The sequence below is a fragment of the Pollicipes pollicipes genome, unplaced genomic scaffold, assembly GCF_011947565.3.
Source record: "Pollicipes pollicipes isolate AB1234 unplaced genomic scaffold, Ppol_2.1 Scaffold_4002;HRSCAF=4701_pilon_pilon_pilon, whole genome shotgun sequence".
Lineage (NCBI taxonomy): Eukaryota > Metazoa > Arthropoda > Thecostraca > Pollicipedomorpha > Pollicipedidae > Pollicipes > Pollicipes pollicipes.
The window spans coordinates 13,434,306-13,460,391 of NW_023596420.1; the positions used below are offsets into that span (position 1 = coordinate 13,434,306).

The window sequence follows — 26,086 nt, forward strand, 5'->3', positions numbered from 1 at the left end:
ACATTTAAATGACATGCAACACGACGCACAACGGACTATGCTAGCGGAAAGTGCAACGATTGAATTATTGAATGCCTTCTTTGAAAGACATTCAATCAAAGAAATATTTAAAATCTCCCAAAAAGATACCCGACACAAAGCAGGAGAGGTCAGATGTCAAATATCGGCAAGCAACTCTCGACGCTCAAGGACGCTCTTTCATCTTATTAGGCCAGTCATGGGACCATGATCACCTTAGGACGCTCTTTGCCCTCATGGTGGTACCACGAGGGCTATGGAAATACGAACAAGTTACGGAGGTTACACTCTGTACGTGAGCGAACAGTTTGAAGATACCTGAATGGGTGAATCGGTTGAGTCGCCGTTTCGGTGGAACGTCCAGCGATATCTGCCGCTTTTCACGTCCTGCACGATGAGCCCAGTATATCGAACCGGGCCGGATGCATTACCAGTGCAGCGAACCGGTCCGATTAGTTAGGACCTTAACGGGACGTGAGCGCCCGGTCACCAACCACGCACCAGGCCGGGAAGCCTCTTTCCGTCGCCAATTTTCCTGTCCAGCACAAGTCTATGACATTGGCAGAGCTAGTGTCGAGCTGTTTTTATACCGGACTGTTCGAAAAAAAACGTTTTCCCGTGAACGCTTTCCTTGCAATCTCGAATAAGACCTAGGGTCACTCTCCCTTCCCCTGCTTTCAGTCCAGAGCTGTGGCACGCGAGTGGGTGTGGCCAGCAGCGCCGAAGGCCGCCTCTTTCGGCAGCTGACCCAGTTGGGCGTCTCATGGGAGACAATTATCGCACGCCCCGGGCGTCACAGCAGGGCGGGTGCACGACTTATGGCACGGTCTCACTGGGCACGCGATCGGAATTAGAGCGGTAGATACCAAGGAGCTGATGGAGTGCACTGGTTCAAATGCCACCCGTGGAGATCATACTGGGGAGGCAGCTCAGGTGACAGCGGCGCCGGTCGTGATGAGCAGGACATGGCTGTCCTCGGACTCCTTGGATACGCTGTCCCATTGTTCGCTGCAGACGGGGGCGCGTTTTCTAATTAAAAGCCAGCTCGCACGGCGCCGTGCGTGCCAGCGACGACGTGCGGTGGGCGGTGCCGTCGCTCCGGAGTGTCAGCGCCGGGCCCCCCGAGGCCACGGCTCCAGCGGGTCGCCCTTCCCGCAGCGTCCGACTCGGACCCGTGACGTGGAGGGGTCGCCTGGCAGGGGCCCTGCTCATGATTGGTGTCTTCCTCGGGCGCATTAGTACTATCGTGTCCTGGACGCCAGCACCTCACTCTCCAGCCGCTGACGCTGCTGGCAGCGACCACTAACCGTGGATTGCCGAGGACTACTGAACGTCTGGGAACCACTGACAGCGCTGCTTTCAGGCGGCACCTGAGACACTGCCAGAATCACAGATCGTGGATATGTTTCATCTAGCCAAAGCCATAGCCACTGCTGGAGTAACAGCGCTGACCTGTACTGGCAACTGGTGTCGCGCCCCTCACGACACTCTTCGGGGTCAGGTGGCTTGGCCACAGTACACTTCCACTGAAAACAAGAACGACGGCCTGACCCTGGCCCCGCTCATGACGAGGCCTGAAGGCGAGGCGTGGTGCTCTGTGACGAAGCGTCTCTTAGCTTCCAAGCGTTGTATGCCGAGGCGTCCCCTGATTACAAGCGCTCTATGATGAGGCGTCCCTTGATTCCCAGCGCTGTATGACGAGGCGCCTCCTGATAACAAGCGCTTTATAACGAGGTGTCTCTTGATTACAAACGCCCTATGACGAGTCGCCCCTTGCTTCCAAGCGCTGTGCGACGAGGCGTCCCTTGAGTCACACTCATTCCACATTTGCTCCGCGTCCTTTACCAACTTGTCGATGCTTCATCTGACAGATACAGACACGGTTTCGCACGTGTTTCAGCCTCCATTCTGGGTTGGTTGCGGTGTGTTTTGACCTTCCGCGATTATAAACCTACAAGTTTGGTTGACATGAGGTGTACGATGTACTATGAATCTGAGCGTGTTATGGACTGATATCTGGCCATCTTTGAATGATTGCTTATAACGGGCTTAGCGACGCTTGAACGACTCCTTTACCAGAAACCTCGTTACCTGGCTTTGCATGCGTTCGCCCTTGATACTGGATTTGTTCCATTGTGTTTAGACCTGCTTTGTTAATAAACCGCTTTTAGGCGACATGGTGTTTACCATGACGCTGAGTGTGTTATAGCTTGACACCCGGCCCCTTTTCTTTCGGTGATTGCTGAACCCAGCCGTGCATACGCGCCACGCTACAAAGAGGGTCCGGCGCGCGCCGCAGGAGAAGTAGGGACTTCCTGCACTTGTGAGTGGACGTGCGGTTACATGTTGTGAAAGAGGTGTTGCAGCATGCACAGCGCGATCCACAGACATCACCACATCGCGGTTGTTCGCACGTGTGATGGGAACCAGGTTATGAAATGTCAAGCGCTGCTGGCCTTCTCTTCGGCATGTGTTAGTGCTTTGTTCAGAACAGAGAGCCACGAGACAGCCCTCGTCAAGCGCGAGATGGTGAGCGGGACTGCCGGTGGCCAGTGCTGCCGATAGCCTCTGACGCTGCCGTTCCTCTGTGCACGGGTGCGTTCCAAGCGTGCTGGCACGCCAAGCTAAACAGGCGCAGCATGCGGCTCTCGAGCGCACTGGACACCGCCCAGAAGTCGCCACGCGGAGTGAGCTCCGGTTTACAAGTCCCGCCACTAGCGCAGCAAACCCAGGAAACCGAGCTCACCGCTTCAGTGGCACCCTACACCAGCCATTCGGGGTTAATGCAGCCCGCAAGTCTGTCCAACATCACCCGTGCTAAAGGGCTGTGCTTTGTGCGTACGTACATACAAACAGAGGAGAGACAGGCCGGAGCCAAGCCTCTGGCTGACCGCTTACCACGCCTTCGGCCCGAGGCCCAAGGCCGGGAATGTCCCTTCCCGGCACAGGTGGCTGGCGGTCGGGACAAGTCATCAGGTCAGGTCAACGACCCGCCCTCGGCGACTCGCCTGGCGCCGGCTCACCACCGCGGAGGGGCTGAGGTTTGTGTGCGGCGCCAGCTTTGTGAGGGGACTCGTGGAGGCGAACGCAGGACGCCCGAGCATGCACCGTTACATCAACTGCAGAGAGTAAGTTGTAGTGGAACACTGGGCTGACGGGAGGAGAGGAGAAGACCGATGACGCACGGGAGGGCCGTGATGACGGTTATCAAAGACGGGGACGCAGCAATGATGCAAGGTGAGACGAACCAGCCAGATCTGCACGGACGGTCTTCGCGTGCCTCGTCAAAACACTTTACCCAGCGGCAAGGATGTCGCCGACAAGTTACGGACCCGTGACCAAACCTTAGCACAGTCCCAAACAGAGTCTGCTGTACGGGCATGGACACTGGCGAACAATGCATGCGGTAAGCCACGACGGATACGAGAAAAGCGCTTGCAGCAGCCGGCTGTACAAAACGTATGCATGTTTAACAGTATGTTATCTCTGAGAATTACTTTAAAAATGCTCTCGGGCTGTTCAAAACCCGTCGTATGCCAATCGCTTCACCGGCAGGAGCACCTGAGTACCTGGCACCTCGCCATGCTACGGCAGCCATGGATCCGACGCCCCCATACTGGACCTCGCTCGCAGCCGGCCGCGGCCCGTTGGCATCGCTCTGACCATGTGCCACCAGCGGTTGACCGCCGGCCCGTTTGCGAGCTGGCACCTACCGTCGCTAGCGAGGTGTAGTTCCACGTGACCGGGTGTCGGCCCTCGCAGCGCACTCGCAGGGTGTCGCCGGGGCCGAGCACGACACGGCTGGCGGGCGGCATCAGGCGCGGAGGGTGGTACCGCACCAGCTGCAGCGAGCCTGTCGGGGCAGACAGCCTGGTCAGAAGGGGCGACAGGGGCCTGGCATCAGGCGCGGCGTATGGTACCGCACCAGCTGCAGCGAGCCTGTCGGGGCAGACAGCCTGGTCAGAAGGGGCGACAGGGGCCTGGCATCAGGCGCGGCGTATGGTACCGCACCAGCTGCGGCGAGCCTGTCGGGGCAGACAGCCTGGTCAGAAGGGGCGACAGGGGCCTGGCATCAGGCGCGGCGTATGGTACCGCACCAGCTGCGGCGAGCCTGTCGGGGCAGACAGCCTGGTCAGAAGGGGCGACAGGGGTCTGGCATCAGGCGCGGCGGATGGTACCGCACCAGCTGCAGCGAGCCTGTCGGGGCAGACAGGCTGGTCAGAAGGGGCGACAGGGGCCTGGCATCAGGCGCGGCGGATGGTACCGCACCAGCTGCAGCGAGCCTGTCGGGGCAGACAGGCTGGTCAGAAGGGGCGACAGGGGCCTGGCATCAGGCGCGGCGGATGGTACCGCACCAGCTGCAGCGAGCCTGTCGGGGCAGACAGGCTGGTCAGAACAGGGGTCTGGCATCAGGCGCGGCGGATGGTACCGCACCAGCTGCGGCGAGCCTGTCGGTGCAGACAGCCTGGTCAGAAGGGGCGACAGGGGCCTGGCATCAGGCGCGGCGTATGGTACCGCACCAGCTGCGGCGAGCCTGTCGGGGCAGACAGCCTGGTCAGAAGGGGCGACAGGGGCCTGGAGACGCGGCAGTCGACAACACTGGACTGGCGATGCAGGCCGAGGTCAAGTCAACCGCGTGGGCGTGGCGGTGTCACAGTGCAGGCCGACCATGTGGACCTTTGAACGTTCTTTGGTCCCTGCCCAGAGTGCGGCCCTCCCAGGTCGGCCACTGCCTCCCTCCCAGGATCGGGTCGGCTGCAGTGGCCGGAAGTCGGGCGCCCGCTGCGGGCGAGTTCATCCATGTCGTCGCGGGGAGGCAGTGGTGGGCCAACGGAAGCTGATACGCCCCAACGGCCGCGTCTGAGGCGTACACGTCTGATGACATCATGGCAGCGGGGCAAGATAAGTGGACCTTGTCATCCGCCGCCGCCCACCATTGGGCCACTTTTGCTTGCTTTTCAGCGTTCGGGTGCAGGGGCGGATCCAAAAAGGGGCTATTGGGGGGGGGGGGGGGAAGAGAGGGCAAATTAAGCAAATGCACTCCCCGAGGAAAAACGCACGTGAGAGAAATTATGTTCCTTAAATTATCATTTACACGGCCACATTCAAGCTGCCAAAGTGTTTGCTGCCTCGCTAACATATTGTCAAGCCGTTGCACAATGGAAAACATCGTGCTACTAACCGATTTTATTGTCAAGTCGTTGCACAATGGAAAACATCGTGCTACTAACCGATTTTATTGTCAAGTCGTTGCACAATGGAAAACATCGTGCTACTAACCGATTTTCAGTCAAAAGTAAAATCTCGATATTACAGCTTCGTAACTATGCTTCACTTGGAAACGTAAACAGAAGACTCGATGGTTTCGCTCGCTCTCGTCTTCAACATAATCGTACTAATGCACAGTGGTTCCAAAATAAAAGAATGGCATGACATTAAAAACGGCTTTAAAGCTGCAGCATGTTTCAACTATATTGGTGTAGCTGCACATCCAGATGCTGCGTCGCATCGAAAAAATCAGTAAACTACAAGATTTCTGAGTTCTCCTGCTTAAAGGAGCTATCAAAAGAAATATTCCAGCTGATAGTTTTGAACTTATTTCAAACAGCGTACCTCAGGACGGCGAATCATGAGCATTTACATAAAAAGTTCAGTGATTGCGTCGTCACATTGCGGGTTCCCCCGCTCCGTCACGACGTCAGCTGGGCGTCCGTGCCGATGTGGCCGTGCTAGCCGTGCCGCTGTGGCCGTGCTAGCCGTGGCGTTGTGGCCGCGCAAGCCGTGCCGTTGTGGCCGTGCCAGCCGTGCCGCTGTGGCCGTGCTAGTCGTGCCGCTGTGGCCGTGCAAGCCGTGCCGTTGTGGCCGTGCCAGCCGTGCCGCTATGGCCGTGCCAGCCGTGCCGCTGTGGCCGTGCCAGCCGTGCCGCTGTGGCCGTGCTAGCCGTGCCCTTGTGGCCGTGCCAGTCGTGCCGTTGTGGCCGTGCTAGCCGTGCCGTTGTGGCCGTGCTAGCCGTACCGTTGTGGCCGTGCTAGTTGCGCCGTTGTGGCCGTGCCAGCCGTGCCGTTGTGGCCGTGCTAGTTGCGCCGTTGTGGCCGTGCCAGCCGTGCCGTTGTGGCCGCGCTACATATCCAGGTGTGGTGGGTGTGCATTCACTGCACAACGGGGTCGCCCTTTACATGCCACAGGGGAACTCGGGTAACAAGGAAGCAAAGATCCAGTGCATCAGTGAGCAAGTTGTCTTGGTGGCACGACACGGGTAGAAGGTAGGATACTTTTCGGACCGGTGACTCGCATGCCCGTCTGCCGTGTTGATCCGCAAGTATGTATAAGGTAATGCCACTTGATATATCAGAAGTACGTTTCGGCCGCGCGAGATTACAATTCCATGGATTCTGCTTGCAAAATAGCTCTTCGAAGTTACTGAAAGTGTCAAAAAGCCAGCTGAAACCAGCTATTATACAGCTGAAAGCTTGATAATATTTTTGGACGCCGAAGAGAAGCGCAGTTATCCGCTGATGAGCTGAGACCAAGCCTCTGCACACAAGCCAGGCAAGCCCTACTGAGGACGGGAGGTGAACAGCGGCCACGCCGACTGATCTGATCATAACGTGTGGCATGCAGCAAATGCACGGCGCGAGGAATGCATATGCTTTCATTTAGTGTGCATGTTTTCAGAGATGACCATCACATCCCTTCATCACCGACAGATGATGCCGCAGAAGATGACCAGTGGCGAAAAATAAACGTGGACCGAATGTGTCGTTTCGTCTGCAAGAAATTCGTCAAGGTCACTTGAGGTCACAGACCACCTCTGACTAACTGATGTTTGAGACTGTGTCATATCTACGGTGGTTTAGGGCGTTCCCTCTGCACGTCAAGTGCAGAGTTTGATTGTTTTGTTCGACAAGCGTACTTCAATGCCATACATTCAAAAACTTTCGTGCTACTCACTCCTGCCATCATGTTTGGCCGACCTGGTCTGAACAATTCACCGGAAGTGATGTATCGCTGAATTTAAAAGAGTTTATGCAATTCTACGGCTGTTACCCGATGTCTCTACCTGCTCAAGTTTTTCCTTTGAGGCCGTTCAAAAGTGAATATTACATTTCCCCGAAACCTGGGTCATTGCCATGAACTGGAGGTCCCCTCTTTGTTTCATGCTTAAACTGAACTACTGTTGGTTCTTTTCATGAAAAACTCATGAAAAAAGTTTTAATGTCGATGATTTAGCCCGATTAATGGTTTAAACACCAATAGACGGTGAAATCACCGCTGCTTGCCTCACGTATTTACATCTTTTTACCGGTTCTCCTGTAACTCATGCGTCGAAATAAGTGACACAATCAGACTCAGCGCATCACATGGTCATAAAAACCGCAATTATGTTTCATTCGACCACTTGGTCGGCTTATTGGCGGTTTTGAAGGGAATCTGATCCACTGTGCGTTGGTTAAATTTTCATTAGCAGAACTGCACTATCGGCATCTTAGCCAATGATGCACACTGGTCGATAAGAGGTGCGCGGGGGTGAATTCGAAACTTGCAGTTGGCGGCTTACACCTGCTTGGTGTTGCTCTGAGCGTCACGTTTACGCGCCACTTTAAGTTGCTTTTTGTTTTAGGCGACGCTATACTGGCGCATTGCGTGAGATTGTCTTCAGACACTGAGGCATCAAATAACTCGAGAGTGGAACTGAAGGGTGCTGGATGCTTGGATGGAAGGGATGCATGGATGACGTTAGGAAACCCGGCAGCCGAAGACCTGGTCGGTGTGCACGATTCGAGACGACAAATTGTGCACCAGAAGAAAAAACTGTTGGTATAAATGGGAACCAGGACTTTGCTCAACGGTTATACATGAATCAAAAAGTGGGTACATAGGCATCGGGCGGCCAGGACGCACGGGAATCACAATGTTGGGACATCGTCGGTGGCATCAGGTCTAGCAAAGGGCCTAAGGAAGCAAGGATCCAACAGCTTAACAGCGAGGTAATGTCATATTTTCTTGGGCAAGTGAGATCTCTACTTTTACAACAAGGGAGCGTCCGAATTGTTGTGGGAAGGCGAGCTTTCTAAAGCCTCGCACCTATAGCAACTAAATACTCAGTGAACTGCATGCTGCGTGCGAACTAAACCATTTGATAGAGTAAATTTAAATGCACGTTGGGGCATGCCCAGTGTAAACGTCGCACGACTTTGTATTCACTATCATGTAAAGCGGAAAAGTAAAATGTACAAACCCAGCAAAAGCCTCCCCTTTACGTGTGCGTGCGGACTTCCCACAAACGCGACAGGAACCGCCACAGTTAGGGACGTACTCAGCAGGTGGAGCCCACGCGCCGGCTCCCTGCGAGCTCCGCCAACGGATCGGTACCTGGCAGGCCGACGAACAGCAGCAGCAGCAGCAGCAGGGCGGACCGCACCATCACGCCGCGGAGCCGGGCCCCAGCCGACGGCGGTCCTCGCTACGACACGGCGGACGGCGGCCTCCCTGGCCTCACTCCGCGCCCCCGGGCCAGCGGTCTCTCGACCTCCGTCCGCGCCCCCGGCCCAGCGGTCTCTCTGACCTCACTCCGCGCCCCCGGGCCCCGGACGCTCCCAGCGCCTGCTCGCCGCGTGCGGAGGAGGCCAGCCGCTGCGCCGGCCAGCGCGAGCCGCGTGACTCTGCGCGGGCGGGCGCCGGTGCCGGGCCGCGACGCCCGTGCCTTGCGCTTCCGGCCGATATGGACCGGAAGTGAGTGTGTGACAGTGACGGCACTGGGATCGGGCCGAATCAGTGGGATCGGCCGAGGTCGGACCAGACGTCACCACGCGCCGTGGCGCGCACAAGGGCGGCGAGAGTCGTGACGTAAAGCGATGTCCGCCAAGATAGTGCCGTCGCCAGATGCCGTTAAAAATGACTCGGCTTAACGGACTCAGAACTCTGACTGTGCCATCGCCCGTCCGAAGTTTTGTTTCAGCCGCGAGGGCATGCTTTAAAAATGACTGTGAGGTCGTAATTTGTTCACGGTTAGGTAGCTCATCCGTGCGTGCTTATGCCCACGCCTACACTGAATGCTTCATTACGCAGTAATGAATCCCATTTAAGACTGTCATACACAAGCAGTAAAGCAGCAGTGCAGTAAGTTGTCACCTGACACGTTACTTCGGAGCTCCCTCCGTCTCCGCTCGAGGGCTTTCCTCCGTAAGCTCCCTGCCGCGCTTATTCATCAACGCTTGAATCTGCGAAAGCCTGGACTTGGGCCGCCCTCTGTATTAGCTGGGAGTTTTGCTCTAGCTGAGTTTTTAACGCCCCTTTTGCTGATCAACGTTTGGTTTTTGGGGTGTCCTCCGCCCGGGTCTGGAGCACTCACCTACATGGCCCCTCTCTAGATGTGCTTGTGTGCTTTCGTCTTCTTTGTTTGATTGATCTTTGATGACAGATTGGGATTGTCACTGAAAACTCAGGGACACCCCCTCAACTACACCTGGCTGTCTGGTATGAAGGCACCCCATCAACTTGGCTTGGTTTGGAGGCTTGGAAGCTTTAGCTTGTCTTAGGCCCCCTCTGCCTAGGTTTGGGGCGCGTTCAACCTATTATTGGAGGATTTTCCTCTACCTGGACCTACTGAGCCGCCATTTGAGATACCCCTCCGTCTGGACGCGGAAGTGCCCACTCACTTGAGCTGGAGGTCGCTACTCTACTTGGGCTTTGTGGTGTCCCTCTATTGGCTTCCTGTAACTGAGGTACCTTCATTGGTCTCGAAATAGCGCCAATCACGTGCTAGAGAGAGGGGCAGAAGCGAAAGGCGCCTCAATAGCTCATCTTGGGCACGCCAATGCAGCCAATGTATGCGCGTGGTAATACAATCGCTTTCTAATCGTTACTGAGAGCACGCAACGCACCGCCCCTCACGAAACCGACCCGAGAGCTTCATGACTTCTCTCGCGTCGCCGCCAAGAATCGCAACACACACACACACACACACAGACGAAGCGAGCCGGCGAAAGTAGCGGCGGCCGGGCGTGTTGACCCACGCCTGATACGGGCTATCGGCGCCGGCCGGTCCGGTCCCGTCCGATCTGCCGCCGAGCGACAGCGGACCTCGGACGGAACGGGAGACGTCGCGCGCGCAGCCCGGTCGCCGGCGTCCGGCCCGGTCCGGTCTGACGCTGAGCGACCGCGGACCTCGGACGGAACGGGGGACGTCGCGCGCGCAGCCCGGCCGCCGGCGTCCGGCCCGGTCCGGTCTGCCGCCGAGCGACCCGGACCTCGGACGGAACGGGGGACGTCGCGCGCGCAGCCCGGCCGCCGGCGTCCGGCCCAGTCCGGTCTGCCGCCGAGCGACCACGGACCTCGGACGGAACGGGGGACGTCGCGCGCGGCCTGGTCCGGTCTGCCGCTGAGCGCCCGCGGACCTCGGACGGAACGGGAGACGTCGCGCGCGCAGCCCGGCCGCCGGCGCCTCGAGCTCAGCTGTCCCGGAGATCACCTGGCGGAGCTGATCCGACACCCGAGCACTGCGGCGCAGAGCTGTGAGCTCGTGTCCCGCGGAGACCCTGCTCACTTGGCCCGGAGATGACAGGCGATTGGGAACCGTCAGGAACGGTCAGGAACGACCATGTCGGCCACTTGACGGGCAGCCGTGTCGTGACGTCACATGACTGGCGAGTCATTTCTCGTTTCCTCTGGAACGAGCTCAGCTGCCCAGGTAGTTCTGTAGCTCTGTCAGCTCGGTCAGCTCTGCAATTCTTCTGGTCGCAGTTGCTGTAGTTTTTATTCTGGTTCTTCCGTATAATTGTGGATCGAGATCATTGTCACAGGTCAAGTTTACTAAAAGTGCAACTTTGCGATCAATTAACCAGGCGTAACGCTGTTCCAGCCAGGCCCTCGGTCGAATTTCTTTACCGAAGAAAAACAAAACCAAAATAAAAACCGTACGGGTGGGGAATATACCATGGACATAGGTCACATACGACTTAAACATGTGGCGTAAAATATGATGGGTACGAGAGATGCTGAGCGGTGTCACCATGTGTATAGTGTGTTACCATGTGTATGATGTGAGACAAGTGCGGAGGGGCAGTGCTGCGATCACCATGCGAAAAATTGTGCAGAAAGGCAAGTCAGCGAACTGCAGCGATAATCATAAACATCGCTTTAAAATATCGTTATTATCATTCACTTCCAAAAGGAGAGCTACCTTACGAGCACTCAGCAAGAGAAGGAAACTATCCCTGCCATCCCAATCCATGATGTCGTGCGGAGATCGGTCAGACCCGGTCGGTCCGCAGCGGCTCTCGCCCCCGAGCGGCCCCGCATCAACCCTCGGCGTGGTTCCGCTGACGCAACCGTCAGACCTCGTCTGCCACCGGGCCACTGAGGCTCCCGCTGGTCCGCCACCGGGCCACTGAGGCTCCTGCTGGTCCGCCACCGGGCCACTGAGGCTCCCGCTGGTCCGCCACCGGGCCACTGAGGCTCCCGCTGGTCCGCCACCGGGCCACTGAGGTTCCTCCTGGTCCGCCACCGGGCCACTGAGACTTCTGCTGGTCCGCCACCGGGCCACTGAGGCTCCTGCTGGTCCGCCACCGCGCCACTGAGGCTTCTGCTGGTCCGCCACCGCGCCACTCGGGCTCCTGCTGGTCCGCCACCGGGCCACTGAGACTTCTGCTGGTCCGCCACCGGGCCACTGAAGCTCCTGCTGGTCCGCCACCGCGCCACTGAGGCTCCTGCTGGTCCGCCACCGCGCCACTGAGGCTCCTGCTGGTCCGCCACCGGGCCACTGAAGCTCCTGCTGGTCCGCCACCGGGCCACTGAGGCTCCCGCTGGTCCGCCACCGCGCCACTGAGGCTCCCGCTGGTCCGCCACCCGGCCACTGAGGCTCCCGCTGGTTTCCGCCGGGCCACTGAGACGCCCGCTGGTCCGCCACCGGGCCACTAAGGCGCCCGCTGGTCTGCCGCCGGGCTACCTGACACCACAAGCGACATGCTGGTTCAGCTCACTAAGGGTTAGAAGACGGGAAATATCGCTCCCGGAGCTTGAATTGTGGGTATCATTGACTTCTGTGATTCCCTAGGCATTCTTATGTCACTGTGTATGCTTTGAGTGACACATAGAAGCATACGATCCAGTGACGAGTCATATTGTGTGCCTTTGACAGCAAACCGCATGAATCGCAAAAAGCTGTGCTCAGGAGTAAAGACAGGCGTAATGACAAAGACCCCGCCATGACACAGCTCAAGGTTTTGTGCACGTAGCCACATTGTGCAAAACAGCGCGCTCACTTCCCTCTGAGTACTGGGATAAGACGCAAAGGCGACGTGTCTCAAAAGGGAGCTGGACCTCCTCCTGATGATCGATGCACACAGACCACAGCTGCGTCTGCCCCCTCACGGAAGCCGGCCCTTCCCAATCTGTTTTTCTTACATGACTTGAGGATTCTTTGAGACGGCTATACCCTTCTAGGCAAAAACAAAACAGCATCGGGAAAGGTGCAGAAGTCGGGAGGGGGCAGCATGTCGCTATCTCCCCCCCCCCAATTTTCGTGGAATCGCAATATTAACCCAGTGATGATGCGTACAAATCGGTGATTTAAAAGCGGGGTTTTTCCCTTCGATTTTTGGGACGTTCCCACGCGCCTCAGGGCAAAGGCGGTGCAATGCACGTCTTTGGGTGAGCCTGGAACCCGAACGGTCGTCTCAGTCGCTCAATGACTGACCAAAGTCTAAATATTTGACGAAACATTGAAAAGAATAAATGGGACATTTGGCCGTTCCAACTCACTTTTTAGGGGCTTTTATTACATTCCAAGCACGGGGCGCGTGCTGCCTTGGCAACCACTGTTCCACCGGATGCATCTTCTCGAAATCGTCCCAGTGCACAAGAGCCATGCCTGTTCCGGCCGCCGGTTAACGGACGGCACATGCCACAAAGACCACACGAGTGACCGCGTCATGACTCCGCACAGCTTCCCCTAACACAGCGCATCTCACGGACACCAGAGAGTCGAAGAGCCGCGCCGTCGCGGTGACGCTCGCCAGCCCGCACACTCCGAGGACATCCCGAGACAGAGAAACCGCACGCCCTCCCGACGAGCCAGTGCACCCATTCAGCGCTGGCTGCCCGAACCCGAGGCGGAGCGGCACCTCAGCCGCCGACGGAAGCGACGCGGTCGCCCTCCACCGCCAGCCGAAGTCAGGCGACAAAGACGAGCCGCTGGCTCGAGCTGGCGCGCGTCCTCAGAGAGCTCGAGCCGCCACAGGGGAGGTCGCGTCGGCACTGTCACGGACTGACGCCAGAGCCCGTGGGACCCAATGGAAGGGTGGACTTTGCTCCACCGCTACGCCGAGCTGATTACGAAGCAGCGCGGCTTAGCGCGGCTTTACGCGGCCCCGCGGTATGCCATTCTGATTCAGAGCGGTACGATAAGCGTGCTGAGCGTGCTGTTGGTAGCAAACGGAAGTCATCAGTGCGTGGCGTCTCGTTGCTGACTGCGGATGTCGAAACACTCCTCTTGGTTGACTCGTCCACCATTGGCGGGTGGTCCCCCGCCGCGCGGGAGTCGGGCGCCTCGTCCGGCAGCTGGAGGTGTTTCTCCCGCGGCGGCCGCTCGCGGCCAGACCCCTCGACCCCGGCGAGCCTCCGCGCCCCGATGGCGGAAGGACGGGGGCGCGGCTCGGCGAGATAGACGGCGAAGGAGACGATGAGTCAGCCTGACCGCGGGCACGGGGTGTCCGACCGACAGACAGAGCGCCGCCACCTGACTCACAGCCGGGGCAGGGTACGGGGTGTGCGCAGACCGGCGCAGCACCTGCCGCCGTGGACGGGACTACCGGCGAGTACAGAAGACTGATACAAAACCCTTCAGTTCGGACAAAATTGAGTTTCGATTTCCCGGTTTCGGTGGAAATAGGCGCCTTTCGTACGTCGGGTGTTTAGACAACGTTGGAGGTTGGACTGACCCTTCTCTGATTCATCCCCTACTCTAATCTATGGGACGCGGCTACACCCATGTCTGCCATTGTGATGTGTATCTGCAGAATGTGTACCAAGGTCCCAAGTAAAGAGCCCTTCCTTACCCTGACTGTCGAGATTCCCGATCAGTAAGAAATCAAGGATGAAGATGAAATAAGGTCTTCCGGGATCAGGCATTCTGCTATGTCTGTGTAAGCCACCTTCCACTTTCTATTTCTATTTCTGTTACATTCTACGCCATTTGACAGATCACGCCGTTTGCTTCCTTTCAGCTCAATGGCACCTTTCCGATGATATCGCTCGCTTAATAGTGACGTGCTGTTCGGATCCGTGCTGACGTCTGGTATTACTCGCATTACATACTATGACCTGTCTGGTAGACCTGTGATGCCAGAGGTAGTAACCATTGCTTGATCCATTCTTACTTTTCTAGTTGTTTACCATTCCACACTACTGCTTAATCGGCCACACATCATATACAAAATGTATTGGTTCCCTTGTTTTTGTAATAAGCATGCCCTGCAAATATGGTGTGAACACGAATCGAGGACATTTGCGTCAAAATTGTTGAAATTTATCGTTCCAGCGTCATTGACAGAAGAATGCATTTTTGTCACAAAAGTGTTGGCGTCGGTCAGCGTTGGAACCGCAAAAGAACATACAAAATTCTGAAAACAAGCCATAGTTCACGGCACAACGATGACAAATATACTGATTAAGTGTACCATGCGAATGTGAGGCGGACCCAGGGCGTAGAATGCTCGTAAAGGATGAGTTGCAAAGAACAGGAAAATGATTCATTTGTAGTGAAATGATATCATCGACGCTCCGCGCCATTAGTCATGTTGAAGACTAACAACGCCCACTTCCGATTCATAAAAGACGTGCAGTGCACTGTGGGACCGTGGCAACTAAATGAGAATCGTGGTTGTCAGAAAAAGCTGTCCCTTGTTGCTTTTTTGGCTGCCAAAAATCCTCTTATCATTTACTACACCACAGATGTAGGCAATTTTTGAGGCCCTTGTGTAGGCAAATTAGCCGCCTATCTGTTACAGCTAAAACATGCCAGCCCAGCAAAAAATACTGGTGACCCGCCCTTGGCATGCTCGGCTTGGCTTGGCTTGGCTTGCTTTTTACAACTACAACGCCGGCGCTGGAGTGAACAGCTAAAAGACCTCTTACTCTGTTGACATTACCAAACGTCTCTTAATTCACGTTCTACAGTGATATATCCAAATCAGACCCAGTATGCGTCTGAGCAAAAATGTTGAATGCATCCTGCAGAAAAGCGCATTCGCAGAAGTTCACGGCAGATTTCCTCACTCACGGACAAATGTCTGCAGCAACTCAAACCAGTCCTATGCATCGCGTGAGCAGCGCGCGCTTCCTGCAATCCTCATTCGCGTCTCACCACGCCCCAACGTGCCAGTCTACGGCCATACTGCACGCCACCTCTTCCGACCAGCTCGCGGCCGCGGGAGTGGAGAGAGAACACTACGGACCGCTGGAAGTCGTTGGGTCGAGGGCCAGCACCGCTGCACTGGAGGAAAGGAATCACCGCCGGCTGCCCGTACCGTTAATGCCTCGCGTTTACAACCTGTTTACTGCATATTTTGGCTTTTATATGAGCTTGTTTTTCTTCGATTTGACCATAATAATCGCATAACTTGCCTTTTAATAGGTTTTAACCTGTAATATGTTTGGGTAAAAGAGCATGTGTATGCCAGCAGTGTGGGGCAATATTTGAACACTTCAAACATCGCATGCAAACGTAGCAATAGCTTACAGCTGGCTGACGAATCGAAATGGCCTTTCGTCAACCTGACGCAAGTGGTTAGAACATCTCACGATGTACCGCCATTCACGACAGACGTCACGAGACATGCGCTCAAGACTATCGGCGAGGCGGGACCGGAGCTCTTATCTGTCCGGTTCTGTTCTATCTTTCCTGGCGCCGGGCCACAGAGGACCGGCCGCCGTTGCCGTCGCACACCTCACGGTGTTTCCCAGCCGCACGCCAGTGCGACGTGCGCCAGCCTGTTGGCCCTTCTGCCAGGGCCAACTCGCCCCCCGTTCTATCCAGCACCAACTCCTACGGAGCACCACTACCGTGGGCCTTCCAGAACGCCTCGACTGGTCGCAGCTGTAAAAGACCACCGACCTCGGCCATCCTCGGCCATCGCGACACTGCAGGCCGATGAAGTCCTCGCCATCCTGCCGGCTGGTCCGCTATCCGCCGGCAGAGCGGAGGAGCCCCGGCCGGCAGCGGAGGAGCCCCGGCCAGCAGCCTCGGCGGTCTCCGTGCTGGCGGAGCTGGAAGGAGCCCCGGCCGGCAGCCTCGGCGGTCTCCGTGCTGGCGGAGCTGGAAGGAGCCCCGGCCGGCAGCCTCGGCGGTCTCCGTGCTGGCTGAGCTGGACGGCGAGGTCCGACCCAAGGCAGACCATCCAGCCAAGGTCACCGCCACCCGAGCCTCCTGCACGGCCGGCCTCCCCGTGACGGAATGCCGCCAGCCCCACGTGAAAGCTCCCAGTCGACGAGCGGGCCACGCGCGCCGGCCTCCCACTGAGCCGCGCCGCGCTCACTGAATCACCGTGCGGTGTGCACTTGTACGGGAATTTCACAAAATTTTGTCACCGCGGTCCACTAAATGCCAGTGCAAAGCGGTTTCGGACTCGTGGCGGGGCAATGATGCCGCCTACGCCTCCGCTTTGTCGCTGAACGTGTTTGGCGCGGTGTCCACATGCGACACAAACAACAATGCAGCACCGTCATTGTGCTCACACAACCGCCGTGCTTTCATGTCACCGCCCTATTTCCATCGCTCCTGTCCCTGAGTCCGTGTGGATGCCGTGAGTGACGAAGGACATCGGTGATAGGCGAATCAGGTTTCCGAACGATGCAGTGCAAGTTTTGCTTTGCGAAACTCAGCTTGGCGAACTGTGGTGCAAGTTCTTGGTCAGACAGTCATGGCCGTGCTTCCGTGGAAAACATGTCGGTCCCGGCGGACGGAAGCGTGATTCCGCGCAAATGCGGCAGAAGCTTCCGCTGCGTGCGTTTACGTTTCCAAACTCGACTTCGTCATCTCTCATTCAAAGAGTAGACCGGAAACCCGAGACCCGATGCAAACACGTATATGGCAGAGCAATAACAGTGTCTAAGCAGTAGTTCCCGATGAAGAAACATAGAGTTCAACATTCCTCAAGTGCGAAAGAGCTCCAACAGCCAAACCCACGTGGAAAGTTTAGCACGTTGTTCAAACCACACACAAACTTTGGCGAAAAACTGCCCGCGGAGAGATCACCTGCCATGCTTCAGCGCGTCGAAACCACGCGCGCGACAGCTCCGCGGCGAGCTCACATCAGGTCTCGCCGGCGCCAGACCTTGCGCGTTGCCGCGCCGTGCGCAGCACCCGCGGCAGCAGGCAGACAGGCCGCGCCGGCGCCAGACCTTGCGCGTTGCCGCGCCGTGCGCAGCACCCGCGACAGCAGGCAGACAGGCCGCGCCGGCGGGCGCCACGCGTCGCCAGGTAGCGGGGCGGCGTGGACCGGTGTCAGCCCCGGCGCGTGTCGCCGTGGCCGGTCGGCACGCCCGCGTGCGTGCAGACCCGGCCCACGGCCGCCGCTGCGCCGAGCGACCCTGGGCCGGGCCGACCTTGGCCGGTCGACCGGCGGGCCAGGAACCGTCTGAGTGCACGGCGCTGGCGCCGGATGAGCCACCGGGACCACCGGGGCGAGGGACGGGCAGTGTCGGAGTCTGATGTTACGGACAGATCGGTGCGCCACGGAGGAACTGGAGGTGGGACGGGTGGGGTACGCCCGACCCGGTCTAGCGTTCAGGTTCCAGGAGCGGTTTCCGACATTCGAATGAGATGCTGGCGGTCGTCAGGTGGCTGATCGCCTAGTCAAGGGCGATCAGCACGGCGATCAGCACAGCGTACCAGCACGGCGCCCGACGTGACCTACATTGTCTGGTCCGTTCCTGAGCCCGCCGCCGGCAGTAAGCTGTCGCCAGCAGAGCGGCGAGTGCAGCTGGGGTCAAAGGCCATTGTAGAGTCCCGTTAAGCCTCTTATGCCGCCCAGTTTCCCTCAACTCAGGCGCGCAAACGGGAACTTTGAACATGTCTCCAGGCTTGCAGCACAGCGGCAGCCCCGGTGCCTTGACTCAGGTACAATCACCTTGGGGACCCCCACCCAGCGAGTCGGTGCAGCGACACGCCTTTCCTTAAAAAGCGAGAGCAGTGGCGTGGGAACGTTACTCACCCAGTTCACACGTCCCAAGCAGCAGAGCGGCGACCAGAAGCGTGCCGCATGTGACGAGCTTCATCCTGGCTGGCGTTCCGCCGCCAACTCGGCGCTGCCGCCACACCGGGCGTTTTGTTTGCCGTCACACGGGCGCGGCCTGACGGTGCGCTGCCTCTGCCACTCAGCGTTCTCGCTTTATCAGTCTCCCCACCGCGCTTCGCCTGCTGCGACCTTCCTGCTGGACGCAGGGACGCGCCGCCCTGCTCACGTCTCTCTGCCGCCCTCGCCAGTCGCAGGGATCAGAGCTGCGTCCGCACAGTCTCCACCACTCGCAGCGCAGGCGCCGGCGCCGCTCCACCACCACGATCTGCCGCGGCCGCGGCGCACCGACCGGTTTATTCACACGCCCGCGGGCACCGACCGTGACGTCACACACCTGGCAGTGACGTCACGCGCGCAGCGTCCCGGCTGAGAAAGTGCGCTGAGAACGACAGCGGGTCTCGGACGATCTCGCAGTGTTCCCGTGTGAGCACCGTGTGGCCGAGGCGCACCGGGCACCTGAGAAGGAGTGGCTGCCGGCAGAGCTGCGGCAGTCGGTGACGACCGCGAAGGCGGATGGCGGCTGCAGCCAATGAGCGGCGTCGCTCTGTGACGTCAGAAGTCTGCGAGGCTTCCGGGCGGCGATCGCGGCGGCTACCCAGCCCCCAGCGCCGACGTATCGTGGCGAATGGCGATAAGGCGGTGGCAGGCAGTACGTTAAGTCTCGCTTTCAACGGCACCGACAGAAAAGATCCGTGTGCCTGATGGTAGATGCCTTCGTGGTAAGAGATGCTTGTCAGTGTCGCGACGGCACTTGCGATACAGATACCGCGCCAAGGCAGAACTTCCATGACAACCTCCGTCCTCCACACGGCATCGATTCGAATATTCGAATACATAAACTTTTACAGCCGAAATTTCCACGCAAACACATTACGCGACATAACGTCTGATGTCAACTTCCAATACCTTTGCTTCCATGCAGGAAACCTCCCAACGCAAAATCGTCTGCGCAAGATTTCTCCAACGCGACAAAATGTTTCACGCAAGAACTTCAACGCGACTCTGCTTCTTTCCAGAAATGTTATTCAAACTCTTTTGTTTCTGAGCTTGACGCCCGCGAACTTGTGCAAATTATTTCGTGTCATGGGCGAGTCCTGGATTTCGTCAAGAAGGGGAAGGGGAAGCACACAACCTTGTCTGGCCACCCTAGAGTTTGGGGCCCCTCCCTCCCAAAATCATTGCATCATAGCTAGAAAATTTTGAGATTCTTGGCATGCTATTTTTATACCGTAACCCATCTTACTGTACGCAACCCTAGGAACGGGGCGTGCTACGTATGCACATACATGGAGCTCAATCATTTTTTCCAGAATCTGGTGAATCCTGTCATTTTCAGGTTAAGGTGTTTTGGAAAAAGATGGGAAAATCAATTAAAGTTAACTGTTAAATACCATCAAAATCATACACGAACTTGATTATTAGCTCAGTTGGGGCTAGCCAGCTGGTCGATGTGATCAGTGGATGGCTGATGAATAATCCAGAGCTTTTGCTTTGTCTCTTATGAAGAAGTCAAAAAACATTCTAGCATTCAAAATATGTTAAGAACGAGATGTACAAATACATTAGGTGTCAGCAATTCAATAACCGTCGGGCATGATACAGTGCGACGTCGGCAGCAAGAACAACTATCTCCGACTGTTGTGCGTAAAAGTTTCCCGGTGCATATCTAACTGGTGCTCTAAGGCTAAGGCACCAAGGCCAATACGGTGGGCCTCTGAACAATCAGGAGTGCCCGGCCAGCGGAGATATCGGACCCCGGCCAGAGCATAGCGATTTCTGAGCAAAGGCAGATTACCCAAGACCAGTGTACATGCATAAGTATTCCTGTGCGATCAAGAGTGCCCGGACAGGTTAACATAAACGACCCCGATAGGACTGAAGAACCCTTCGCAAATGATATCGAGGGGAACGAGACCTAGGTCAATGTAGAGGGCCTCTGAGCAACGAGTGGCTCGGTGCCTAACCCTATATGGACCCAAGCTACAACACGAGGCCATCCGAGCAAGTGGAACAGACCCGATACCAGCACGGAGGGGCAGTGAGCAACTGACTTTATCCCGGCATATGGGGCGTCGGAAAAAAACAAAACATTTAGAGCCTTTCGGGCAAATGCGAAGAATCCGTGAAGGGTCCCTGATCGTCAAGTGTTCAGGCATGTTAGCAGATGGCATCCCACCAGCAGCGGAGGGTCGTACGATAAAATGGAAACAATCCGTGAAGGGTCCCTGATCGTCAAGAGTGTTCAGGCATGTTAGCAGATAGTATCCAAACAGCAGCGGAGTGTCCTACGATAAAATAAAAAGAGATTAAGGCAACGTGGAAGGCTCCTTAGCTATCACATTGACCAGGAAAGTGGACATATACAGGCAGGCAACAGCGTAACGCCTCTGGACAATGAGATGAGCGTTAAAGTTTTCCATAGTTACCACCGTCCTATTCAGCGAATCATTAATTTTATCTGATCACGGGCTCTCACTTTCGCTGACGACTGTTCTTGGCCGCCTTTAGACCCAGAGACGTACAGCTTTGTTGGGTTTTATGTTAGAAAACTGTGTCCGTTTGGCCGGTTATATCCTCTTTAGAGCCTATGGGTCCCCTCGCGGCACAAAGGGGATGATGGGAAGGGACCGAAGGCACAACATGGAGGGCCCCGCAACGCTCGAGTGTGCCAGAGCAGGTTAACAGACAGGGCCCCTGACAAGAGCGTAGGGCACTCCATTCCAATGGGAAGTACTCAGGGCCCAGTGTGGAGGGCCCCGAAAGATCGGGTGTACCCGTGCAGGCTATCAGATGGTCCCCGACAGGAACGGAGGGCTCTTCACTGAAACACCAAGACCCAATGTGCAGGATCCCCGAACAATCCAGTGTGCTCGAGCAGTTCGACAGATGGGGCCCCTTACAAATGCGCAGAGCTCTTCATTAAAAAAAGAAAACACCCAGGACACTATGGGAAGGACTCCAAGCGACCGGGTGCGCCAGAGCAGATCAACAGATGGGCCTCCGGCGAGAGTGTAGGCCTCCAAGCAAGTGACAGAGAATTGGAAGAGCCCTAGGCCAATGTAGGGGACCCATGAGCATGCCACAAGTGTGTCGGTAGGTTAACCGAGGCCAACAAGAAGAGCCCGCGGGTAACCGAGAATACCTCTGCAGGCTAACTTATGGGGCCGTGGGCTAAAGCGTATAGGGTCTTTCGAGCGAATGGGAAGAATCCGGGAAGGCCTCTGTTAGACAGGAGTACCCTGGCGCACTATCAGAAAGGACCACAGCAACAGCGCAGGGTACTCCGTGCTCCAAGCAAATGCAAAGAAATCAGGGGTAAAAGGCCCGTTAACGATCGCACTGGCCCTGCAAGTGGGCATACAGGGTCCCCAAAAACAGCGCGGGGCCTTTGGACAGCGTAATGAAATCAAATCGTACGCGTCTGATGAAACAAGTGAAAAGTACAAGACAGATGGGCTGCTCTCTAGTAGAGCAGAAGCTAGAGAAGATAGCGAAAACTACAATTCTGTTTTGAAAAAACTGCAACACTAAGCGGCGCCCAACGGGTGGACAAAAATGATGGCGGATCTAAAAGAAGTACTTTTTAAGGCCGCAGGACGTCCATTCCCACGATTGCAAGGCGGTGCTCGGTGATGTTTTACTAGTGCGCATTCGAGATTGATAACAAGAACGGATGAGCATTTACAACACGCGAACTGGTGCTGGAATCTGGTGGTGGAACTGAAAGAGTAAAGGAAGAATCTCTATTTTTTATTTTGTTGAAACTGTTATTCTGTTCGGAGGATAACCACAAAATTGCAGTAGTAAAAGGCATGCCCTAGAAGCAGTCGCCGTATCTTTGAGTGGTAACACTTGATTTTAAAAATACCTTTGGAGAGCATCATTTCATGACAGCCGTTCTCGCGCGCCCGTCGCCCGCCGCCCGAGGCCTGGTGCTGTGTGCAGCGGCCAGCGCCGTCCCGTTTTACGGTAACTGTAACCCACGGCCGTAGCCGTTCTTGCTCCTAAGATCGTTACGTAGCATGATTTTGTCTCACCCAAGTACCAGGAGCCACGCAGGACGAGCTTTCAGTTGCCGCACAGGACGAGTTTTCACTCGACCTGCTGGCGAAGAGAACAGTCGAGACTGCTGGCGAACTCGACCTGCTGGCGAAGAGAACAGTCGAGACTGCTGGCGAACTCGACCTGCTGGCGAAGAGAACAGTCGAGACTGCTGGCGAACTCGACCTGCTGGCGAAGAGAACAGTCGAGACCTTCAAGGCGGATCGCGTTGTCTTTCAGGACATCTTTTCTTGCAGAGTCAAAGAGCCGACCACTGGCGGTGAGATGAAGATCAACAGCCTCTAAGCGGTCTTGAAGGCGCTGGTGTGCTTCTCTGTCCAAATCTTTGCATACTCTAGCCGAAGGCGTGAGCTGTCGGACACGGCCGATACCCGTGGCTCGGCTCGGTAGCCTGCCGAAGGCGTGAGCTGCCGAACACGGCTGACACCCGCGGCTCGGCTCGGTAGCCTGCCGAAGGCGTGAGCTGCCGGACACGGCTGATACCCGTGGCTCGGCTCGGTAGCCTGCCGAAGGCGTGAGCTGCCGGACACGGCTGATACCCGTGGCTCGGCTCGGTAGCCTGCCGAAGGCGTGAGCTGCCGGACACGGCTGATACCCGTGGCTCGGCTCGGTAGCCTGCCGAAGGCGTGAGCTGCCGGACACGGCTGATACCCGTGGCTCGGCTCGGTAGCCTCGGGTATCTCCGGTGGGAAGGCCCCAGTTAGTGCCCCCAGATCCAGAACAGACATGAGGTCGGTGATGTGCCCTGGCGGCAGGAACTCACCAGTTTCCCTTGCCTTCTTGCAGTCCGGCGTAAAGGTCGTTCTTATCGATGCTGTTGCCGCCAGACCCCAGCCGGTCAGCAACGAAGACAAACTTGCCACTGTTTGGAGTGATGTCGCCGCATCGCTGCAGAATTTCCGTGTTCGGACCATCGTTTTACACGCAACGTTTCAGGCAGTTGACTCTCCGACTATCGTCAAGTGCTATGGAATCGCGAGAAGAATTTGATGATATTGGCTCTCAGCCAGGTTTGCGTTACAACAATAATTATTTCCTTTGAATTGCTGCCGTTCGAACCAGGGCTTCTAATTGTGAATCCGGTGCTCCACCAACTAAGCTCACCGGAAAGGATACGACTTCTTGATTTCTTGCGGCATATAAAACAGTGTAGGCGAAACATTTGCCTCTATAACAAGGTACAGCCGCCGTGCTGCTGACAGCTCTCTTCCTATTTCTTGATTTGTTTATGGTGAGAACTTTCACTATCCAGCTGTCAGCACGATTGCCATGTTTGTTTGTTGAGCGCATGCCATGTTATATCCATAGTTGTATGTTCTTACTTTACATGCTGTCAGACAGCATGCTACATGTTGCTGCTGCCGCTGACGATGATGGTGAGGACGCTCCGAAAAATGATACTACTACTGCTACTGCTTCTGCCACTACTACTACCACTACTTCTACTACTACCACTTCTGCTACTTCTACTACTACTACTTCTGCCACTTCTATTACTAGTACTACTACAACTACTTCTACTACTACTGCTACCGCCACTACTACTACTACTATTAATACCACTAGTACTACGACTACGACTGCTGTTACTGCTACTACTACTACTGCTATTACTACTACTACTGCTACTACTGCTACCACTACTTCTGCTACTCCCACTACTACTATTACTTCTACCATTTATAATGTTCTCCTTCTTCTTTTACTTCTACAACTACTACTGCTCGTGATAAAAATAATATAAATAATGATGATAACGACAAGGGACCAGCAACGAGCCAAAGATGAAATTCCGGTGCTTTCTGACGCTGACTGGCGTCTATGTGCGTTATGCCCTCACACCCAAGCTTCTCCCTCGTAGCTGCTCTGTATTCCGCCCCAGTTGTACATTGCAGCGCGGGCACAGCCATTCAGTCGCAAGGTAAGGCACCAGCTGCAACATGTCGCAGCTCCGGGGCACTTGTATACAGTGGTAACACCTTTATCCCCTCCCCCCCCCCCTAGCACTCGGCCGCTATATAGGGCGATGTTTTCAGCGAACATCTCCTTCGTCGAAGACCGGTTTTCGGCGGCCCGGCAGACGTCTGCTGTAGTATGCTGTGGGGCAGGTCACGTCACGTGATCTAGGCTGTCCCAGTTGGTGCCCGCTGGCCGGCCCAATTGTCTCAGCTGGTGCCCATTTGGCCGGTTCACATGGATGTCTTGCTCATCGAGCACTGTTGCCTTGCCACAGGGTTCGCTGTGGACACCTGTTTCTGCGTTATCATTGTACGGTTGACAGCATATCTCGGCCAGACGCGGCCGGGGACATTGCTGCTTGCATATGTTGGGTGTCGACATTGTAATTATGTGGGGTTGAGTTGACGAGCGCCCGGCGTCGCCTCGTCCCGCGAGTTGGCTCGGAGCGACCGCAGCAGGCCTCTGATTGGGCGAAACCCAAGTGTCACGCGAAACGTAGAACATTGTGATTGGCGGGGTCGGGTGAGGTCAGCGCGACGTGACATGTGGCGAGGTCGGCGCGCGCGAGAAATGGAGTCAGGAGCGTACGTTAGGCCACGAGGCGGGTGTGGCTCTTTGCTGATAGAGTAGTGGGCGGGCGCCGAGCATTTGCGTACCCAGCTTGTCATGTAAGCTGAGACATGGTCCTAGATGTAATCATTCCGCCTGATTGCGGAGTGCCTCTGCGATTGTCCTATACCGGTGATGAGGACGCCGTCTTAATCACAGAACTCAACGCTGTTGGAGAGCAGGCGTTTGTCACACTGGGAGATCAGACCTCTGAGACAACCATAGATGTAGACAAAGGTGTTGCTCGCTTGCTAGAGCCAGAGCGAGGCAAATTCAGGGCCTTGCTCACAGAGCTTACGAGTGTTCTCACGGCCTTGGATAAAACTATCCTTGTTGGACACAGTACTCCAACTGGCCCAGTCTGACCAGTGTCACAACCTTACAGACGAGCCCCAGTTCATCTCAAAAGCCGAGGGAGGGCCCAGCTTGACGTCTTAGTGAACCAGGGACCTTAGGTCAGTCAGCAAGTCACAGTGGGTCAGTCCTCTGGTTCTGGTGAAAAGGTCAAGTGGTGACCTTCAAATCTGCGGTGACTTCCACAGACTGGATGGCATTACTGCACCGTCAGTTCAAGCCATACCTAGGATTAAATGCACCCCGAATCGTCTTTCTGGGGTGAGCTGGTTCACCACCGCAGATCTCAACCATGCCTATCATCATTCCCCAAGAGTCTGGCAGGGACAAGACAACCATGGCCACTGAGTTCAGACTTCACCGCTATACCCCCGGCCTAATGGAGATATCCCATACTCTCAACGGAGCACTGGTCATGGCATTGTCTGGTGTTTCGCCCAACGCGTGCATTCAGTATTTCGATGGTTACTGGTCCTCACAAAGACGCCCCCGAGATGTATACCAGTATGCGGGAGGTGCTGTTTCACCTCAAGGCAGCGGAGTTCACACTGACCCTGAGCAAGCTGCATCCGTGCCAGAAAGCTGTCAAATTTGTTAGATATAACATCATTCCGGAGAATATTCCTTGCGACCCTTCAAAAACACAGCTGGCCAGTGATTGGCCGACACCGAGTCTGCCAGAGAAATCATGGCCAGTGATTGGCCGGCACCGAGTCTGCCAGAGAAATTATTCATTTCTGGGTCTGAGCATCTATCTCAAAAAGCATATCCGTGGATCGGTTAATTGG

General features: G+C 56.2%; 1 protein-coding gene across 4 annotated transcripts in view; it reads right to left on the reverse strand.

Moving 5' to 3' along the window:
* The window catches only part of LOC119093085 (vascular endothelial growth factor receptor 1), a 40,255-nt gene extending 21,693 nt beyond the window's left edge, over positions 1-18,562 (reverse strand). For 2 of the 4 annotated variants that reach the window (XM_037215976.1, XM_037215973.1), the window contains exons 1-3: positions 18,231-18,562; positions 3,732-3,871; positions 2,917-2,970 (exon numbers count right to left, since the gene is read on the reverse strand). In XM_037215976.1, the coding sequence (XP_037071871.1) occupies positions 2,917-2,970; positions 3,732-3,871; positions 18,231-18,294 (258 nt within the window). In that variant the 5' untranslated portion in view covers positions 18,295-18,562. Of the gene's footprint in view, positions 1-2,916; positions 2,971-3,731; positions 3,872-8,391; positions 8,503-18,230 lie in introns of those variants that run through there. The other 2 variants (XM_037215974.1, XM_037215975.1) reach the window with 2 other exon arrangements.
* Between the last annotated feature and the right edge of the window lie 7,524 nt (positions 18,563-26,086).